This window comes from Haemaphysalis longicornis, unplaced genomic scaffold (assembly GCF_048455015.1).
Source record: "Haemaphysalis longicornis isolate Haplotype H1 unplaced genomic scaffold, Haemaphysalis longicornis Haplotype H1 scaffold_10, whole genome shotgun sequence".
Taxonomy (NCBI): domain Eukaryota; kingdom Metazoa; phylum Arthropoda; class Arachnida; order Ixodida; family Ixodidae; genus Haemaphysalis; species Haemaphysalis longicornis.
The window spans coordinates 93,235,494-93,256,919 of NW_027526204.1; the positions used below are offsets into that span (position 1 = coordinate 93,235,494).

Sequence of the window (21,426 nt, forward strand, 5' to 3'; positions counted from 1 at the left end):
ACTCACCTCGACAGCTGGCGATAAAATGGCGCCGCAAGCCTTGCCCGAGCCCAGCGCGCGGCTGTTGTGGTTGTTGTTGTCGTTGTTTCTGTGTTTGTTGCGCATACCCACTTGGGGGATTTGCCAGGATCGGGAGCTTTACTGGGGCTAATGTGTCCGATTTAGGAAACTAAGTTTTGGAGAAAAAAAAAAGTTGCCACGCGACGCCCGTGCTGCTGATGGTGCTGATGCTGGTTCCTGCAAAGACGAAGAAGCTCCGGACGAAAGCACTAAAGCTTTGCTTTAAAAAATATCAAGAAGACATCACATGCGTCCATACCTCAAGGGGGGAGCGCAACACAAATCGCGCTATACAGACGCTTAGTTCGCGAAGCCGGTCGCGGCCGATTCTGCCGCGTGTTGACGTACGTTCCACTTGGGGAGAAATGGGAAAGCCTGCGGACAGAACGATCCGGGCCTGCCAGTCATGCACGAGGAAGACGACGATATAGATGGGTGTATTTCCTTTTCTAAATTTTGAGATCCAAGATAATATAGGTCACATCATGATTAGGTACAAAGCTTCTTGGCCAATTTCCCGCGTGGGTATGCGCCATATGGTCTAAGGCAATTAACCAACCAACCAGTGAAAGGAGACGACGGAACGGGAAAATAAATGAACCTAATACAATGCGTTGTGGTGTGGCCTTCGGTGCTTACATAGAAAGAAATCCTCCAGCTCCGCTATGGTCCATGCCTTGCGCGCGATTCAGTGCAAGCTTTGATTTTTTTAGGAATTTGCAACACATTTCGTGTGCGCCTGTGTGTGCGTGTGTAGCTAAGCTAGCAAAAATTCCAATATAAATTTGTATTGTTCCAATAAAAATAATGTATTGGTCCTATAGGTTCTATTTAAGTATCTCTAGGAGCAATACAAAATCTATTGGTTTGATAGAGTGACATGTATTGGTCCAATGACAATTGGAATTGGTGCTATTGGTCTAATAAACCAATAGCTATTGGTTGTATCAGCCTAATAGACCAATAGGAGATATCTATTGGTCAAATATATTGTCCGGTGCTATTGGTTTACAGGCAATTATAAAAAGTAGAGTAGTTAGCTTCTTAGCACAACTGGAAGTTCTGTATCAACTGGAGTTGTGATTAGAAGCTTCATTTACAGTTGTATATTCAATATCGTCAATCGTTTTCTCAAAAATTTATTTATAAGTGTGCGTGAAGTAATCTTTCGCCCCCCGCGGTGTCTAAGGCGGTGAGCTGCTAAGGCCAAGGACGGGGGTGCGATCCCGGCCGCAGCAGCTGCTTTCCAGATAGAGGCGCGGTGCTGCGCGTACGTGTTACACACCATCGGTGGTCCAAATTAATCCGCAGCCCTCCACTACGGCACCCTCAAAGCCGAGGAAGGCATGCAAGCAATGTTTCTGCTCGAAGACATTCGATTCACGTTACCTGCAAGCATTTTGCATTTAGCACACCTCAAAAAAACCTCCCTGTAGTACGTGCTGGAAAATCCCCTGGTAGCAACGAGTTGCAGCCGCCGGCAGATGCCCGCAATGCTTGCGACAAGCAAAAACTCGACGCGTCCGATTTTGTGCTTACAACGTTATATAATTTTTCGCGAGCGTAAGCTCTCACCTCCATAACAATCGCCTCTATTTTTTCCAATCTCGCTGTGCCGCACAGCGTCTCGTACCACGCGCGTGGTGTACGAGACAAAAAGCGCGCACCGCGCGGTCACTCAATGATGATGATGAATAAACTATGTTAGGGCACCCGCCCGGTGGGAGGCTTCCTTAGTGTGGGATGCCTTGGGCTATGCTGGCCATCCGTGCCCTCTCCACCAATCGTCGCTGGTGTGGAAGGTCGGAGCTGGTCAGCAGCTCCACCCACTGCTCACAGCGTCGTCCTGTTGTCTTTCTCTCCTAGTGTCCCCGTTTTTTACGCTGTTTCGTCAAGATGATTCATAGGTAGGGTTGGGGTTAGGGGTGAGGGAAGGGGATTGCTGGCACTCCCATTCAATGTGGAACAGGGTGCCTGGTTGGGGGCAGGATTTGCATGTGGCAGGGTATAGGGTGGGATACATGGCATGTAGCAGGGTGTTATGTGGGTAGGAGTACTCTGTAGCCGCCGGAAGGTAGTAGCTTCATCACGAGAGAGGTTCTGGTGAGGGAATGGGTATTTGCGACGCTCGTTCCTGTAGTGGGCGAGTATTTCGGCGTATGTTTGCAGCGGGGTGGGCTGCAACCATGGCTGCAACAGTTCGTGGCCCTCGTGGGAAACGGCCCGGTGTGAATGAGCGCGGGCAGCGGTCACTCAAAAAAAAAGATAATAAGCCGTTAATAATTGCACGTAAATAAGTAAGTTATTTTATTTAATAGAAAACTGGCTTTTAAACACTTTTTTACTTTTTATTTTGTGGAAATATTTTACTCTTTAGTTTATGTGTTTGCGGTAGTAGTTTTCAGCACCGCCAGGGGATCCTTTGTCGCTTTAATTCAATTTCAAACACAAACAACCTCTTGTCACGTTGGTCGTACCAGTGAGTTTCTCTTGCGTTTGTAAGGTTGTTTAAGCAAAAAAAATGCTTTTGAGAGAGTAATTATGTAGATGGTGTTTTAAATGCATCCTCAAAATACCTTGCTAAAGCCTCTGTATGCGTGAAAACTGCCACGGTTCCCGAAGCGTCCGGAAACGACTCGGCACCAAGAAAGGAGGTTAGTAGTGTGATAAGTAGTAGTTTATTGCGCTCGTCGTTAATGAGCTATCACTGCACAGTACCGCAGTTTGGCAAATTCTGTGCGCAGCACACGCCGGTGCCCAGCGCTACGATTTGTAAAGAAGTACATGCTTGGGCTTGCAAACTTTTGACATTACATTTCTCGTTAAAGAAACGTTAAAGAAAACTGTTGAAACGGTACAAGCAGTACAACGAATGCACAGGCTATCAGCCGAGCTCGCGCTCAGCCTTTGTAGACTAGTTATGCACAAAACTATAAGACATAAATTTCGGCGATGTCGAAGCGCAACGATGGAGTGTAACGTAAATACGCTATTAAGGCAAGAGTAATGCTGTACGCACGACGTCGTGCACTCAGACCGGAAAAGGCTATACGCACGATGTGACACGCCCGCGCCATCTAGCGAATAGTGGTGTAACTAATACGCTGACCGCGTTTTTTTTTTTTAATTTTTTGTACAGGTTGCGTTATATTTTTGTTTCCGTTCTGTTTTTTTTTTTTTAATTATTCACATTCTGTGAAGCAAATAGCTACAGAAGACACAATGACATTTTTGCCCCTTGTCGGGTCTTAGTCCTCTCTTACCTCCCTGTTCTGTGGCTGAACCACGACATATAGAGCCGCCGCACAACAAAATCCTCCCTGTTCTGTGGCACAACCTTCAGCACGTGCGTTGTAGTCGCACGTGTGTGTCGCTGTCACCATGGAGGTTTTTCAAGGCGCGAAGTTCGATAGCTTCGCCGAGTTTGACCAAAAATTCAGAGACTTTCAAGTAACAACAAACACCCTGTTTGTAACGAAAGCAAGCAAGACTGTAGACGTTGTTAATGCCAGACTTTCGGCCGGCCTGACGAGACTTGATGCAAAGTTGAAGTTTGCGAACGTGTCCTATGCGTGCAAGCACGGTGGAACAGCCAGAAAGACGGGGACTGGGATTCGTCCGCATCAAAGGTAAGCGCATCGTGCATGCCGCGCCCTGGTCAATCTAGCGAGGTGCCCAGACGCAGTGCGAGAAATTTTCGTCTAAAAACGTTTATCTTACTTTTAGGACAATGAAGAAAGAGTGCCCAGCCAAAGTTGTCCTGGCGGCCCGCCGGGCCAGCCAACAACTAGAAATCACCGCGATCAATCTGGATCACAACCATGAAATAAGCTCAGAAATCTACAAGACATACCCAGAGTGTCGCCAGCTGAATGCCGAGGAGGTCAATTTTGTTGTGCCACTAATGGAGCTCAATGTCCAGCCTAGCCTCATCGTGGAGAAGCTGAGGCAGGAAACTGGTAAGCTACAAGTTTTCTTTCCGCAAAGTTTATTACCATGCTTATGTTCGCCTATTCTTTTGTGTTTGTGCAGGAAAAGCTATTATTGCCAAAGACATCCACAACCTAAAATGTGCTACGAGGGGCCAGGATGAAGCAGGGCAGTTGATAAAGGAGCTAAGGAAATGCGAAGAGGACTATGGAGCCAAAGTGATTCTTATCACAGATGAAAACAAGGAACTTCAGATCCTGTTTCTTCAGACCCCACACATGCAGCAGGCATTTAAATCTTTCCCAGAGGTTGTCCTCCTTGACGCAACATACTGCACCAATAAGCTACGCATGCCCCTTTTTGTACTCGTTGTGCAAGACGGTTCAGGTTTGAGCCATGTTGTGGCTTACGCGTTCGTATCATCAGAACAGCAGCATGTCGTCACGCGACTCTTGCAGACATTTGTGCAGGAGAATCCTGCAGCGGAAGACACAAAAGTGGTCGTAGTGGATAAAGATTTCACTGAGGTGAACGCTGTTAAGGCAGCATTCCCAGGTTCACCAGTAGTGCAGCTCTGCGAGTTTCACGTTAAGCGAGCTTTTCAGACTGCAGCTGCACAGATTGGCAAGTCACCTGAAGAACGGGAACGTCTGTTGACCAGCTTTTGCGAGATGCTGCATGCACCTACACCTAGCACGTACAACGAGGCAAAGGAAGAATTTGACAGGTACGCAAGTGCAGAAGCTGCCAGCTATTTCACAAAAAACTGGGGTGGCATTACTGACATGTGGGTGCGGCACCTCTGTGATCGGGAGTTTACAGGAGGTAACAATACCACCAACCGTGTTGAATCGCATAATGCGAAAATCAAAAATGTCTTGTCATCTTCATGTAAGCTCCATGAAGCGGTACGTGGGCTCTTAAAGACTTCGACAAGCATGTCACAAGAAGCACATCACAAGACCTCCCTCTTGAAGACCTGTGACTTTTACTGTCACGAAGTGCGTGGAGGTGTACAGGAGCAGTGCAGCAAGAAACTTACACCGTATGCCTGCAAATTAGTGAGCGAGGAGCTGGCCAAGTTGCATGATGACCCTCGACAGATAAAACAGTTGTCAGCTCATACCTACGCTGTATTGTCGACATCTGGTGACATCTGGCATGATGTTTCATTTGAGAACAATTCATGCAGCTGTACCACCTACTCTAAAATGAAGCTGCTTTGTCGGCACATGCTTGCTGTGTCTGCAAGGTTCAATTTAGAGCCTTGTTTGGAGGAAGTTGTCAGCAAGCGATGGTTCAAGTCATACCAGGTTGAGTGCCTTGGTAGCACTGTAGAAAGGAACCATCAAGAAGCTGATGCCAGGTCTGGAGCAGGCAGTTCTGGGGAACTACAAGTAGTCTCCATGCCAGGACCCTCTTTTGAAAAAATGAACAGAAATCAACGCTTCAACTATGCAATGAGGACGCTCAAGGCTGTCGCGGATAACCTAGCTGACTGCCAGCCAGATGTCTTTGCAGCGAGACTGGCTTTTTTAGAGTCGGTAAATGCTGCATGGCTGAGGCAAGAAGACGTACCACTAACACATCATGAAGATGAAAAAAATGATGTACCAGGAAACGCCAAGGTGCAAGATGCCTGCCCCGCTGATACATTGCATTCTAAGCACGTCCTGCAGGTATCAATTGATAAGCCCGCTGGTGACAACCAGCACACTAGCAGCAGCAGTGCGACTGTTGGAACGGCAGCAGATGCAAGCCAAGAGATGACAGCATCTAATTCCTCATGTGAAATAAGACTCCCTCAAGTCAAGAGCCGAGGTCGTCCTTGCAAGAGACTGCTTCAGAACCGGGCAAAGCGAGCAAGGGAAGTTGATGATGGCAGTCCTGTGCCATTCAAGCAGCTGTCCGAAAAGGCACGAGCAAAATGTAAGTCAGTCAGACATGCATTGTGGTGCTTAATCTATCTTAACTTTTGTTTGTTTTCGTTGCAATTTTATTTTTCCAGTGCTGTTGGCAGGCTTCATCGACAGGAACCTCTGCCAGAAGGTGGTGGATGGGGAGTACGTTCTGCAGGAGGAAGACCTTGAAGTGCGCCCAGAAGCCCTCCCCAGTGCTCTGCTGGACTGCAGGGTATCTTTGCCGAAACTAAAGAAATACTTCTCTCCTGATGCATGGTCCCTTTTATGTTCATCAGGTAAGCAAATCATAAAATATTGTTTTCATTGTTTGCTTTTTCTGAAGCACTGCTTTTTATTCTCACAGTTGCTGTAAAGAAGCAGAACAAACTTTGGACTTGCAGCCTATGCAAGGAGAAAGATGATGGAAAAATTACCATGGTTTGCTGCGACCAATGCCTGGAATGGTTTCACTGGTGAGTGCATGTTTCCCTAGTATTTAATTGCTATTCTGTGTTATGGCAAATGTTAAGCTGCTTCACAAAAACTCTGCGAACTGTAGAAAAAGATGTAACCATTTAACTTGTAGTCTGGTTCTCTTGTTTCCATTTTTAGAAAAGCCTTCGTTCCACGATTACACATGTTAGTGATCTCTGAGGCATAACAGTAGCTAAGTGGTAATCTGATTGTCATCAACATTGTGAAAATTTAAGTGCAAGATACTTGCAAGATAAATGCAAGATCGGCGCTCGTCCCGTCGTCTTTCTGTGTCCTTTATATTCGTGCTGTAGCTATTTTTAAAAAAGCAAGATAAAACTTTACAGTGCCTTAGCATACAAAGGGAGCACCAGTTATTGCATAAGCGTTGTATCATCATTATCTGCACTGTGCATTCATTTCCACATATTCCAGGCCGTGTGCCGGAGTTACCAAGGAAACTACAAGGAAGCTGTGGTACTGCACGCAATGCACTGGATGCCCTTGAGTCTTCTGCCACTGGATAAATTTGATTCATGCGAGCACCTTTTGATAATCTTGTATGGTATGGCTGTACAGAAATAAATTTTATCATGTGCACAGAGCCCTTTTAATGCTAGCTACTAAGCGACATTACAAAAAGAATCCACACTATCTGCATGGTCTTAGCATGGTGAAATATTTAGCTTCTTGGTATTGCACAACATTACAGTACCACCAAACAACTTGCATCATGGAAAAGGTTGCATTTTGTGCCAAATAGAGATGCCAAATGTACAGCCGTCATATCCCTGCAAGTTAACTCGGACAAAAAAGGAATCGTGATTACCAGGCCACATTTCGACCAGGTTAAACTCGTAGCAATACACATTTTTCTGGTAGGTATATTTTGCTGGGAGCTGGGAAAATATATATATTCTAGGAAATAAAATGACGGCCCTTTAGCCTGTAGGCTATTACTGACAGGCAGAATTTTGCTATCAGCAGCACTTTTTTCGTAACATTTTCTTAGTACCTAACACCTAAGTGACTCCAATACAAGAAGTGTATCACATCAGTGCTGACCCCACAAGTCACACAACTGAGCAGGACATCTGCATGACCTAGACCTATAGTTACTACAAAAGTGCTCAGGATTGAACCAGCGCTCGACCCCAACAAGTGCAAGCAACCACTGGGCTGCGCCACGTAGGCCATGGAAGAACTGACAGTGAGGCATAAATACCACCCATAAATAAATTAACACTAGGGATAAGTACTGCAGTCATAGTAGTACGTGAGGCAAGTGACTAAGAATTTTACAGTGCTGGCAAAATATCCTGCCGAAAAAAAAAATGTTGCGCCTTTAGGTATAGGACGGATGTGTCTTCTGTTGAAAAAAATATGCCGGCTATCTCATCCACTTTTTCTTTAGAAACATTAACGAAGTCATTGACCAATATCAAAGTTTAAAATTAAAAACGCTGCATAACACGTACAGCTGCAGGTTCTTAATTGAATGTTTTTTTTTCACCACCTTTTTCTGCTATGCTACAAGCGCTGCGACAATGAAAACTTTTACAAAGCCCCTGCCAGTTGAAGTGTCCGCAGTGCAACTAACTGGCAATTTTTGACCGCAGTACGCGAGAGGCGAGATGCAGATGTCAAGAGTGACCGCTGGGGTTGATGTCACGCCCGCATCACAACTCACGGTGGGAGGCAACAATATGCCTTGACTTTTAACCAGCCCACCAAGCCGCTTTTGCTGAATATCTAGTCAGAGTCACTGTCGTTGATTAATCGTAGCAGGTCGTAGCGATGAAATTTGACACAGACAGACCGCTCCCGTCGCGACTTGTGATGTGAGCACAAAAGGGGTTTCCCGGGGGGTCCTGGGGGTCCTGCCAATAGAGTTAGTCTTGCCGACCGCTGAAATGTTCAAAACGTACTTGCGCGGCAACATAATCGCACACACAGGTACTGTAGGATGTTAACTGAGAGGACGATCGCGAACCAATCGAGTCTTTAGCGTTTTTTTGTTGTTATTATTATTTCATGGGATTTTCGCGTTAGTTACGTCGTTATCCGCTAGATGGCGCGGGCGTGTCACGTCGTGCGTATAGCCTTTTCCGGTATGAGTGCACGACGTCGTGCGTACAGCATTACTCTTAAGGCAAAGGGGGGGAAGGGCAAAACGCTACTTTTTTTTTTTATTGGCGCCTTTCATGCTGTAACAACGTTTTTCTTGTTTTTCGCTTACATTCTCAGATAAGATAACGCACTGACCGCGTCACTTTAGAAGAAACAAAAGTAAAAGAAAGCGTCCGAGTTAACCAGACAGAGTAGTAGTGTCTTCCAGGCTCCACTCATTGTGTCTGTTGTGACTGCTGCGAAGATGACACTACCAAAAAAAAAGAGAGCAAGCAGTTTGTACTAAATCCGCATGGGCGCAATGTTTTCCAAAGATTTCGGAAAATAGCCCGCAGACAACACGCGCGTGAGTACAGAGACTGAATCAGAAATCATTTGTAAGGTCCCTTTGACGTGATAAATTCCTACATAGGCCCGTGCGTTTAAGAGCACAGTTTAGTGTATGGACATTACAAATACCAGACAGTTGTTGCGCATTATGGTGCGTCCGCAAACCAAAACTCAACAATACAACGATCCTAGTCAGACAACTCCAAAGAAAACAATAGAAATAATGGAGGAATTGGCGTTGTTCCAAACGCAAATTGTTGAGGTTAATACAACATCTGTTTCCAAAAACCCGTATGAAATGCATGTCGTGCAATTTTGTAATGTGGGCAAAAAATAAAGCAGGAGTGGGGCCAATTTAAGACAATTCGCATTGCCACTGACCGTTACCATATCTTCATGCTGCCGTTATTGTTGATGTGATCACTTGTCTTGGGATATTCATGATAGGCATATTTAGTGCATTTCGGTCTGAGCTAAAAATGAAGCTAATAGACTGCACATTTGCCTTACTGCTTGTTCCATTTTCGCTGTGTCCTGTCACATAAAACAGTATGATAAAAGGAGAATGGCATACTAGCTATCTGCAAGCGTGTGTTTATGAAGAAATTTTGCAATGGTATTGCTAGTTTGTGACATAGTTTAGTTTTATTCTGCCAACACACATTTGAGCTATGAATAGTGCAAGAAATTCCCAAAATGTTGTGTGCATGTTCAAGGCACTGCCCTAGAGTTTTATTCATTCCAAGCCTTTCACTGTAGCAGGTTTGAGATTTTTGAATAGGATAAGCTTTTGACTTTTTTTTTGGTCTTGTGCAGTAGGGAATTTTCATGTTAGAGTAGTAAAACCCCTCTGCATCCTTGTTTGCCTCAAGATTAAAAGTTTTGCTTACCTTAAGCTTCAAACTGGCACAGTGCTTTAGTTGTGTGCACTTTATTATCGTATTTTTGCTGTCGGCGCCTTCAGGGTGCCTTTTCAAGCCCTGGGTGAGAGCAAAGCTGCCGAGGAGGTGTCGCTGATCAACGTGGCCATGTGTGAGTAGGCCAAGGCGCGCTTGCACAGGGTCGATTAGGACGTTTCTCATTTGCAGCAGGTAACCACTTTTTGTGTATGGCTGATGTTGTAATTGGAAATTGGAATTTTCCTTGCAGACCCATGATGTGTTCACAGTGCAATTACCGCTTATGCTGGGTGCATCAGGTCTTGGCAGGATGTGGTATGCGATTTGTGTGCACTTAATGAGAGAGAAGCTGTGCAATTTGTGCTCGCTGCCCTTCGTGTTACCGCTTTTCATAGAGCTGCCCTTGCATCTAGTTTTCTTGTCTTCAGGTTTCACCTAGGAATATTTATAACTACGTTAATTGGTTTGTCCTAGGTTGTTATGTGTACTCGAGAGTGACTTAAAGTGGCATCAAAATGATGCTAGGGCAGCAGATGACCAAGATTTCAATTTCAGCTTCGTACCTGGGAGATCAAGTGCTTTGACAATAGTGTTCTGGTTGTTGTTTAGCCAGCTGCAGGGCTATTCGACAGGCTTGCGAACCTCAGAGCTTTGTCAGTTGTGACTTGGCAATGTTTACCACACCGTTATATCATATTTCCTAAGGTAAATGCCGGTTTTCTCCTTCTGAACTGCTATTTGTACCTATTGGTCCAGTAATCATAAAGTGGCCCGAAAGATGGCCTATGGCAGCGTGAATGATTATGCTTGTTGTCATTCGTGTTAGTGTCAGCAAAACCCGCACCTGAGTTCCTTAGTTAAGACTATCTTCGTGACACCGCTTTTTTGTTCGAGTGCTCCTACGTTACTCCTACAAGGCACCTGTGAAAGCCACAGGTAGCCTCAGGTACAGCTTGTTACTGCCAAACAGAATGGAAAACTGGCAAAAAGGTGCAGATGTGGCTGAAAATTGTTAATCGACCAGTGTAGGCAAATTCCCCAAGGTGAAGTAAGTTTGTTGATTAGGAAAATCTTACATTTGCGTGTAGCCGCATTTCAAGTGGATGTTTTCCTCGCAGTGGCTGAAAGTTTCACCGTAAATCCTCATCCTTACCGCTAGCAAAAGCAGCCATCCAATCTCCGTCATCATGGTGAGCCTAAACTTGGCTCCTCTAAACACTGCAACCAACAAAACAGGTGCACAACTCTCCATTGGCACAAGTAGTCAGGCCCTGTCCACGCAGAAAACCCTGACTGGCACGCTGCTCATAACGTGTTATGCACGTAGCCCGGCGTCAGCAGTACGGCTGCCAGGTTATCACCACATCATGCGAGTTCAGTTGTCGACAGGCTCTTTGTTCTAAGCTGCGTTGCCTGTGTAGCTATTAAATTTTATTTAAAATGTGTTACACAAAGCAGTTACTGCTCAAAATACCTGGGAGATGTCTTCATGCATACACAGGACTTATACAGCTATCTCGGATTGCAAATATTGTGCCAGTGCTCGATTCATGTTGCTGATATTGCCACGTAGTCAAGAGCGATGCAGGATTCTTGCGATAAACGAGGTTTAAGGAGTGAACTTGTGCTCCGATACAAAGCAAGAAGTAAACAAAGTGCCAAAGAAGTTGTCAACAAGGCGATACATCCATCGAATAGAGCATTGCCGTTCGACTGTGTTTTCAACTTGCTTTTCAGCTACCAGTTTCCGACGTACTTTTTGTGCATTGCTGTACCATGTTGGGCTAGTTGGTGACTAGACACTGAGGTGTGTGCAGCGCACATTGAGACAAAGAAGAGGTGTACACAACAGTGTTGGGATAGCGTGCTTGTGCTGTTAGCATTTCTCCATTCTGCTTAGCGTAAGTGTGCGCTCTTCACACTTCAATATGTTCTTATACTGAGCTCTTGTAAAGTGCAAAAAAAAAGACCAAACCTGAATGCTATGCAGAGAAACGAAAAATCTGCAAGTAGTGTGGCAAAGCCAACTTTTGAATGGTCTCTGTTTGGCAGAAGTGAAGGTGGGGTTTTGTGGGAAGCTATTTCTCTTGACTTTGGGCTTGGAATTTTGAAAGTGCGCTCCTGCTGTGACATGGGGAATTATTAAGACAGGATTCCTTGTGATTTTAGTAATGTGGTCTAAAAAAATAATGGACAAACAGTTGCATATATCAACTGAAGTCTTCTAGGCGCCCAAACTGCTCGAACTGATTATTTGCATCTAAATATTACTAGTTCCAATGCCTGAGAATAAGTATCGAGTTTTTTCTTGATCAACCTCGAAAGAGCTGGAACGTACTTGGGGCAATCGCTGCTATTTCCATGGCTACTTCTACAAGGCTTGCCGTTGTGTTGCGCTTCTGGTTCTCATGACTGCAGGCCCAGCTGAGTGAAACGGGGTCAGCTGGAGAGCGACCACCGCAAAGGCATCTGCGTCTGCTTGGGCCTGCCCCAGGACTCAGGCACTGGCCAGGGTGAGGGCAAGGACACTCATGACGATGGCCAAGCAGTGCGCCGTGGGTCGCATCGACTGGCTGCGGCTGGCCAAAGGGGGAGGCCCCCCCTACCACAGTAGCTGTGCAGCCACCTACATTTGCGCATGTGGTACATGCTTGCCCTGCGCGGCCAGGTGGTGGTCCCTGTGGATGGGAGGGCACTGTCTGGTCCCCTGCTCTGGTGGCCCAGGTGCAGCTAGAAATCCTGGGCAAGCACTGTGGGCTGCTCAGCTGGCCTGGGCCATCGTCCGAGATGACCTGGAGGGCCACAGCCTGGCCTATTCGGGCGGCTCTGTGCGACAGGGACAGGGCGCGACCTCAGCAGGCGCCGTGCCGGGGGAGGTCACCCGGCAGGCGCTGCTGTAGTGCGCCGTGTCCTCAGCCACAGCTGAGCTGGTGGGTGCCAGCCTGGGCCTGACCCCAGCGCTGTGCCCTCCTGTGCAACTCCCGGGCCGCCCTGCTGCGCATCCGGGAGGACGACTTGTGCTCACTCCTGGTGCGGGGAGTGCTTTCTCGGAGAGCCCGGCTGCGGCCGCAGTGGTTGCCCAGACACGGGGAGCTCAAGGGCAACGAACCAGTGATGTGATATCTGCGCCTAAGTGCACCGAACGGTAAATCCTGCTGCATCCTTCGTCATTTCATGCAATCTGCGGCAATCTTGTGCCGAAGCTTCGTTTCGCCGGGCTTCCTCGATGTGACAGGCTCTGGTGGGAGGAGTCTTCTAACGCCACGGGCATTGAAGTGGAAGGAATGTTTTACATAAAATGAAGTGGAAGGAAGCTTTTACATAAAATGCGCTCAGTGCCTTCTGCGCGGCGGCTGTTCAACTACGTCATTTTGCAGATCCTGCGCTTCTTGAGCCCACAGCTGAGGGAAGCAAAGTCCTCCAGTGCTCATTTTAGGGTGCTAGCTACCAGGCTGCTGCAAGTGAACCAACCCTGCGATGTCTTTACTTTGGTGGATGAACACATGCTCGTGCAGCTTGAACATGTTGAATCAGATCCGTCTACACGGATTGATGAGTATTCGCAGCAGAGTTTTGGAAGGAGGCTGACAACAAAACCAAATTTACTGTCTTGGCCAGGCTAGTGAAGGCATTGCTGTGCATTCCACGTAGAAAAGCGGTTGGGGAAATGGGCTTCGATAAGAACTTCCGGCACCTTAATGAAAGGGCTCAGTGTGCGATACGAACTGTTAATGGCATCAGGCACATCGTTTCGTTCTCCAAGCGCTTTGAAGGAGATGCAAGTCACTTCAATGTGACACCAGAGGTTTTGAGAGCAGTACAAATGTCAAGCAAAGACTGCCAAGAGCGCATTGCAGCCAAAAAGCTCAGGCAGCTAAGCAGCACTGTCATGGCCGAGACAGGCTCCAGCGAGAAGTGGAGACCACAAAAATAATATGGTGGCAAATGCGGAGCATCTAATTAGCCACGGCATAGTGTCCAAGAGCTTCAGTGATGTCGAAAGTGGACAGTCTCTTTTAGCCGAGGGTAAAGCGAGAATGGTGGCAGCACTGGACAAAATGGCACAGAAAACAACTGGACCTGTCACGATAGTTCTACTTTCATGCGTATTTAACCAGAGAAACATGGGTTTAGCACAATTGTCTGTTTTGTTTCATTACATGTTCTGCTTACTTACCGTATTTACTTGCATAAAGATTGCACTCGCGTAATGATCGCACCCCTGAAGGTCGTCGTGAAAATATGGCTTTTTTTAAATTTCCCGCGCAATGATCGTACCCTGAACTTGACGCAACCATATTTCGTATGCGTGCCAAGTTCTGACAGCGATGGTCGGGCTTACGTCAGTTTCCCTCTTTCAAAGCGGGCATGCCTACGTTATTGCCGCGGCCTTGATGATATTAGCGATATCGGCAAGTGTGAGTTCATTATTGATGCGGAAGAAACTCTCACTAAATGCACATAATGTACTTACAAAACATATAAACAAAACTCGCCCGGCTTGCTGTGTTGGCAGCCGTGTCTTCATGTCCCACACTGTGACAGCAGCAGCCACTTATTGGGCGACCTGTCCTCACCTCAGCAAACTCGTTCCTGCGCGTTCCGTAAGGCCGTAATGAAAACACTGCGTTTTGCATCACTCGGTGGTCATTCGGTGATCAGTGGAGTTTTTATTATGTTTTTATTTGTTATGTTATTATGTTCATAAGACTTAATTCTGAGCTGCAACTTGCGTTTTCTGCGCTGAAACTTTTTCAAAAAAAATTTACCTCGCAAAATGACTGCACCTCTAACTTTGCATAATATTTAAAAAAAAAAAAGTATGATCATTACGCGAGTAAACACGGTAATTAAACAAGTTCAAAGGCGTTTTCAGGGGATCTAGTCATATCATGTTTTATTGCCATGTAGTCGTTTTAGCTTCAAGGTGTTCTGTTTTCATGTACAGTCGCCAGCAAAAGTTTGCGGGATGTGCGGCGCGTGGCCGAGCGGCGCAAAACTGCATTGCTGCACCATCTGCAGCCAGCGAGTGCCGGGTCGAGGCTCAAGGAACTGGCGGGCTAGGCGCGCTTTGCGCATGCCTGTCCTTTATTTGTGACCGGGCATCTCTGATCACTCGCTTGCCCAGGACATGCTTTCGATATTCGCGGCAGCCGCAGTGGTGCCGCGTGACCATCGCTGTCGCTCTGCTATCACTGGTGCTACAAATTACGCAGCCCGCGACCGCCCTTTGCACGGCGTGCAGCATTCAATAAATCTTATCTTCCAAGTGATCTAATGGTCCACGACTAAATTTATTTTACAGGAGCTAATAAAGGCGACCTGTTAAAAAGTGCGTACCTTGCTGTGGTGCTTAGAAAAAAGTCGCGTTGCCAAATTATTCTTGCGGCAAAGCAAACTTTCTGGGGAAAGATCTCACTCTCAATGTAATGTAGGTCTCAACATCATACTGGAATTGGCCAAAGTAGGACTGTTAGCATTACGCCGAATCATATTTACTTGCCATAATTAGTTTTTAGGGAATCCGTAAACGATACGGCACTCAATACTTGACAGACTAAGGAGGAGGTACAGTTACAGAAAACGGCTGTAACTCTTGTTTTGTTAGAACTACCCCAAAGGAAATTTTGTGATAATTAGCCCCTGAGACGACTACAAAGGCAATTGTGGGTCAGGTGACAGATTATCGGTACTTAGATTTAAAATAAAATAAAAGTATTTCCTATTCAACCAGCAGTGCCTCTTGAAAGATAAGGCCGGGTTCAGACTGTCCGCAACTGTCGTACTAACTTTAAAGAATGACGTCATTTCACGTCTCAATCCACCGAGCAGCGTGACACGCCGTCTTTTTACGTCCATAGATCACGATATGGCTTTTGCGTCGATAGTCTGAACATAGCAACGGCGGCCGCGGGCTGTGTATTTTGTAGCACCAGTGATGCAGAACGACGGCGATGGTCACGCGGTGCCACCGCGGCTGCCGCCAATATCGAAAGCATGTCACGGGCAAGCGAGTGATCAAAGATGCCCGGTAACAAATAAAGGACAGGCATACGCAAAGCGCGCCTAACACGCCAGTTCCTTGAGCCTCGACCCGGCGCTTGCTGGCTGCACATCCCGCAAACTTTTGCTGGCGACTGTACATCAAACTGTCCACATTAAAGGGGCACTGACACAAAAATTTTGCATCTTGTTTTTCTTGTTGCGATAAGTAGCTAGTGACCTACTTATAACCTGTAGAAACCTCATTTGCTTCAGCGTGCGACGGTTGTTTAATTAGAGACATTTTCAATGCGGCCAGTCGCAGTTTCGGTTTCAGCGAGCGCCGCGAAACGATGGATTTTGTGGATTTTGTGTGAACAAAGCTGACCACGTGATCGTCAGAGGGATATCACAGAGCAGAGCCGCCGTAGCACTGTCGAATCCGCATCGACGGCAGTTTCTGCGAATGCCCCCACGTACTGATCTCGTGAGGCGCTTAATTAAAAAGCGACCGTGGATGTGACGCAGGCGCTGCGAGTGCAAATGCTACCGCGGCTAAAGAACGACGCGCGGCGCTCGAGACTGTGGGTGGCAAGATGCGCGCTGGGAGCAGCCGGCCGGTCTGCCTACAGGTCCGCCTACAGATGTGTTGGGCTTAGCACTGCGGCGGGTATTCGAGTGCCGCTCGCGTAAGCGGTGCAGATGACAATTTTTAATGCAACCCGCCACCGCATCATTAACTCCTTTCTCATGTAAGCCACCATGGTCGGGACTTGGGGACAATTTCGTGCAGCGGTAACAAGCTATCACTCGAGCTACCTGCGCCGGCCTGGGCCACTTCGCGGCCGTGGCCGCCGCCTGCACAGCGACCGTGTGGCTAGCTCAGTGGGCTTTTCGTGCCTCCGGCGCGTTTTCGCATCCAATGGTAATAAACAGTAATAGAAACAGAGTGCCTAGAATCGCTGCAGAACTTCGGTCACGGCCAGCTGCCCGATGAGCTGACGAAATCACGGCGCCTCCGCCGCCAACGATCGGGTCGTTCGTTCTCGAGAGCAGAAGCTCTGCCCTCCGGCCCTCCGATTGGAGCAGCGAGCCGGGCGAGCCGGCGAAAAACGCCGGCAGTGCGGAAGCGACAAACACAAACTCGTGACGTGTTTGGATGTTGTTTATTTACACAATATTCTCGGGATGTCGATTGCACGTGGTCCTCTGCTGGCTGCGCGGTTGCGTTTCGCACACTTTAAAATTGATTTTAAATATGTTCTAGGCTGTGTTCGCCGCTGATATTTTGCAGATGATGTAAATGTGTTCCCACCAATCTACCTCCGAAGTTATCTCGCCTTCAAAATTTTGTGTCAGTGCCCCTTAAGTGACTGTGTTTCGTTCGTTCTTGTTTTATGAAAAGTTCTGTAGCCTGCTGAATTGAATGCTACCCCGATAGTCATTTTTTAAATAAAAAGTCAAGTTCCTTCTTGATCTGCTGTCTCATGTAGTGAATGTACACACTCGCACGAACTCTTTCGGTCCTTGTCCTGAGGCATTTCATAATCGCTGTTAACCCTCTGATGGTCGAATTTTTTCGCCAAATGCGACCCCCCAGGGGCGATTTTTTTTGTTGCTGATTGAAATTCTTCGGATGAATCTTTTTCTCGAAAATATTATCGTAATTTTTTTAGGGTGGCCATAAAGTGACCAAAAAATTGTTTGTGTTGTTACATACATGTGGTTTATTCATGAGTAACACAAGAAAATTTCTAAATAAAAACGAGAGAGTAACAAGCCGGCACCTTTTGAGTGAATCGAAATCAGATAGACATCAGTTTCACGGGCGCAAAAAGCGGGAAGCACCCGGAGGACGATACCGAAACCAGCCGGTGCGCGAGGGGTAGACAGTGCGCCGCTCCTCTAAAATACAAAAAAAAAAAAAAAAAAAACCAGAAAAGTGCCTCATCAGTTTCGCAGACGCAAGAAGCGAGAGGCACCTGGTGGGCGTAGAGTTCCTGCATAAAGCTCCACTAGGGGAGCAGAGTTGCGCGTCCATCCGCCAGCTTGAGTTCCAGGTCGTGCAGGAAAGCCACCCGTCTCGCATGTACGAGCTGACGCCGAGCCGCCGCACCAGCGGCAGCGACGAGGAGTGGCGAGGAGCGGTGTGGACGAAACCTGGCGCACGATAGTCGTCTGCTTATCAGCTGAGCGGCTGCCGCTTCCACAACCGCCGATTCCCAGTTGAGCAGAACTGACTGAATACGGGGTCTTGTGCGCAGCCCTGAAAGCGGGCTCTCCTGTGGAACTGGAACCCGCGGCATGTGGCAATCAGACACGCAACTCTTGCGCTACTAAATATACAGGAACTCTAGGTGGGCGATACCCAGCGCGACCCCCTCGTTACCGGATGCGCAAGTGATAGCCGGTGCGCCGTTGAAGTAAATCATAAAAAATAAAAAAATGAGCCATTGGTGGAAGAAAATAATTTGACGTATTTCCACAGTGTGGCAGCACATGCCAAGCAGGGGAAGTTGGCGAAAAAGACGCACTTTTTAAACATACAAGGGATGACGTACATGTACGCCATGATGTGATAGCTGCACCAATTGCGCCCAACTGCGCCGAGAGGTAAATCCTGCTACGTCCTGCTACAAGGACTCTGATTGCAAGCAATCTGCGGCAATCTTGCGCTGAAGCTTCGTTTCGCCGGGCTTCCTCAATGTGGCATGCTCTTTACACCACGAGCGTTGAAGAGGAGGGAATCTGGAGCGTTTTCTGCTCGCAAAAACGCGCCGCGCACACCACGGGCGCGGCGGCTTTGGCCGCGAAGTGGTGTGGGGATCTCGAGCGACTGCTTCTAACCGCTCTCTAAAATACGGCTCAAGGCACACACGAAGTTGCTTGTGCGGGAAAGGAGCTTATAATGGGGGCGAAAACGGTACTATAAAACATCATCCACGCCGCTAGTGAAAGCGCATATGCGATATCTGCCGGGGTGGTAAGCCTAAACATCTCTGTTGGAGGCAGCTGGCTGTCTCGAGCGCTAAGGGGCCGTGGGTGTGATGTCGTCGATGCGGGCATGAAAATAACGCGCACGCAACGCCGAACGCGCACGAATCGTGTGTAAAAACGCGCCATGCGGTTTGCGCTTTAAGTTCACGTGACTAGCTCCGAGCGGTCGAGATGGAGACGGCATTGCAAGTGTAGCTAGCCGGAAAGGGGAGAGGGACGAAAGTTCAAGATGGGTTGATTTGGGACCGGCAGTAGCCGGTTCATTGAATCGTTTTGAGCTTCGAAGAAAGTGATCTTGTCTGACTCAACATGTTGTTCAGGAGGAATGCTACAGGAACGCTTCAGGGAAGCATTTTCTGATAAAACTTTCTTTGCAAAGCTGTTCTTCGTGAAGAATGTGATCGATGTTCTCACTGATTTTTTTAGTCTTCGTTTCAAATAAGTTAGCCGTTGGTCTTAGAGCTTCGGTGATGTCGAAAGTGGACAGTCTCTTCTAGCTGAGGGTAAAAGAAGAATTGCGGCAGCTCTAGACGAAATGGCACAAAAGAAAAATTCGGAGCAGTCACGGTAGTTCTACTTTCATGCATATTTAACCAGAGAAGCATGGGTTTTTTCCTGTTCCTGTTTTGTTTCATTACGTGTTCTGCTTACTCTAGTCATGTTGTGTTGTATTGCCATGTAGTTATTTCGTGCTTCAAAATGTTCTAATTTTTTGTACGTTCATCAAACTGTCCACATTATCTTACTGTGTTTCATTCATTATGGTTTTGCGAAACGTTCTGTAGCCTACCGATTGGAATACTAACCCGATAGTCGTTTTTTAAATAAGACTTCAAGTTCTTTCATGATCTGTTGGCTCAGGCCGTGAATGCATGTACACACTCGCACGAACTCTTTCGGTGCTTGTCTTGAGGCATTTCGTAGTCACTGCTAAAAGACATCTGTGCAGCAAAAACTCATCTGCACCGAAGGCATTTTACTTGTGTAAACATTTCTGTGTGCCCAGGATGCTGCTTTTGCGGCTCCTCTCGGTTGTTTTCCTCCCCTGCCAGCAATTCTTAAATCCTAATGCTCGTTCTGGCTGCTCCAAACTTACATGACCCAATCACATTACTCATAGAGGGCAGATGAGCAGCCCTGTCGACCATGGCAGCCCAGGCGGCAGAAGATGATGCCTACTTGCTTATCCAGGGGTACGCGAGCACCTGGCACCTGGACCTGAGGCTGTGGAGAGGCCGCCGTAGCTGTGTGGGCTGCATGGCTGTCCTGAGAGCAGCCCTTGGCCGTCCTGTGCTCCATGTGGGCACCCAAGCAGGAAAAGACACTGGCCGTAGAGAGGGGCCAGGTTTAACAACAGGAAAGCGAGCTGCTGGCCGCACGGCGGAGTCTTCGGCTGCTGGACCAGCTGCTGTTGCTGCCGGGTGGTGCCAGGGAGCAGGACCGAGTCCACGAGGCCCCGGCCCCTACCTGGAGGACTCTGAAGTGATCCCCACGCTGAGGAACTGAGGGTTTGTTTGCTTGATTTTATCTTCTCTGTGTATGTGTGTGTGTGTGTCTATTTTTTTAATACTATTTTTAAAAGGACACTGAAGTGATTTGTAAATATTGCAGGAATACTAGTGCAAATTGTAGTCTGGAGACTGTAGGCCATGTTTCCACCACTCGCGGCATTTACGTGAATTTATTCGGTAGGAAAAATCAATTCGAAAATGCTGCCTTCCTCTGCATCCTTCTTGCTAATTTCCTATGACGATTTGTATGACATCAAAGCAGGATGGCTTGGCTGCGCTACTGCGTGGCTCGCCGACCCCCCGACAGAGTCAGTCGGTCCAGCCTATGGTCTTCCGACCACCGGCAGGTTGTCTTAATTGGTTTGCTCAGTTGAAACTAAGCCATGAACCGTTTGTGCCTGGAAATATCTGCCTTTAGTTTGTTAGTTTGTGTACTGTAGTCAGCTCTGACCCCCATATTCTGAATCCCTCCTCCACACAAAGTGCTTCCTCCACTCCGTCAAGTGGCAGATATGGCAACACCTCCACTCGAGGTCTCCACGCATTTCATAAACGTGGTGAAGCCGTCCTTCCGAGGAAATCCTACGTCTGGAGGGACCCTCGAGATCGCAGTTTCGGAGGAGCAGCGAAAGGCAGGGGGGGGTGAGGTTATTAGAAATTTTTATTCAAGACATGAAAGTACGCCTAAGAAATATACTCTTTTTATTGTTTTTATTTTCTGTTAAGTAATTATACAGGTATTTTAAGAAATACTAGTTTCTGTGATTGAGAGGATGACGAAAATAACATGAACCAGGTGGACACAACTAGAGATAACTGTTTTCTGGTCTGGCCACACTGCACACACACTTCGGTAGCAGACGATAACTCTGTTTTGTTTTTGTGTACGCTGCTCCATGTCTCCACGTATCCCGTCGAGTCTCCCGTTCTTTCTTATCCTATCGATTACTATAAGTTTCAGGGCCCCCCCTCCGGACGACAGCCAAGATAACGATATGTCAGCGGAAGGGCTGGAGGTGTAGGGCGGTTTGCTTTCATGCAGGACGAGCGCATATCATCAACCGTAATTGCCCACACAGTGAGCGCTTAATTATTTGTTCTTTGCTGTTCACGCCATTATCGGTGGCTGAAAGCCGACATAATGTTCAAATTACAAAGTAGTGCGTGTGTAATTTTACAGGCACCACGGTGAACCCGGTAGAAATGTTCCCA

The 21,426-nt window shown here is 47.3% G+C and overlaps 2 protein-coding genes across 6 annotated transcripts in view; both read left to right on the forward strand.

The window, feature by feature from the left end:
* The first annotated feature begins 2,512 nt into the window (after positions 1-2,512).
* LOC144158898 (uncharacterized) overlaps positions 2,513-21,426 on the forward strand; it is a 38,950-nt gene continuing 20,036 nt past the window's right edge. For 2 of the 5 annotated variants that reach the window (XR_013320195.1, XM_077690080.1), the window contains exons 1-4: positions 2,513-2,714; positions 9,790-9,857; positions 12,143-12,869; positions 19,895-20,211. The gene's annotated coding sequence lies outside the window, so the exon portion shown is untranslated. Of the gene's footprint in view, positions 2,715-9,789; positions 9,858-9,889; positions 10,915-12,142; positions 12,870-19,894; positions 20,212-21,426 lie in introns of those variants that run through there. The other 3 variants (XR_013320196.1, XR_013320198.1, XR_013320197.1) reach the window with 3 other exon arrangements.
* Positions 2,723-8,520, forward strand: LOC144158897 (zinc finger SWIM domain-containing protein 3-like). Its single transcript, XM_077690079.1, has 6 exons — positions 2,723-3,689; positions 3,787-4,019; positions 4,093-5,919; positions 5,999-6,187; positions 6,256-6,364; positions 6,801-8,520. The coding sequence occupies exons 1-6, from the start codon at positions 3,442-3,444 to the stop codon at positions 6,871-6,873; spliced, it is 2,679 nt and encodes an 892-aa protein (XP_077546205.1). The 5' UTR covers positions 2,723-3,441; the 3' UTR covers positions 6,874-8,520.

Bases quoted from the DNA above. Each gene is read 5' to 3' on its own strand.
- LOC144158897 (XM_077690079.1), top strand. From the start codon at position 3,442: ATGGAGGTTTTTCAAGGCGCGAAGTTCGATAGCTTCGCCGAGTTTGAC. The intron at 3,690-3,786 runs GTAAGCGCATCG...TCTTACTTTTAG, and splicing joins GGGATTCGTCCGCATCAAAG to GACAATGAAGAAAGAGTGCC. The intron at 6,365-6,800 runs GTGAGTGCATGT...CACATATTCCAG, and splicing joins TGCCTGGAATGGTTTCACTG to GCCGTGTGCCGGAGTTACCA.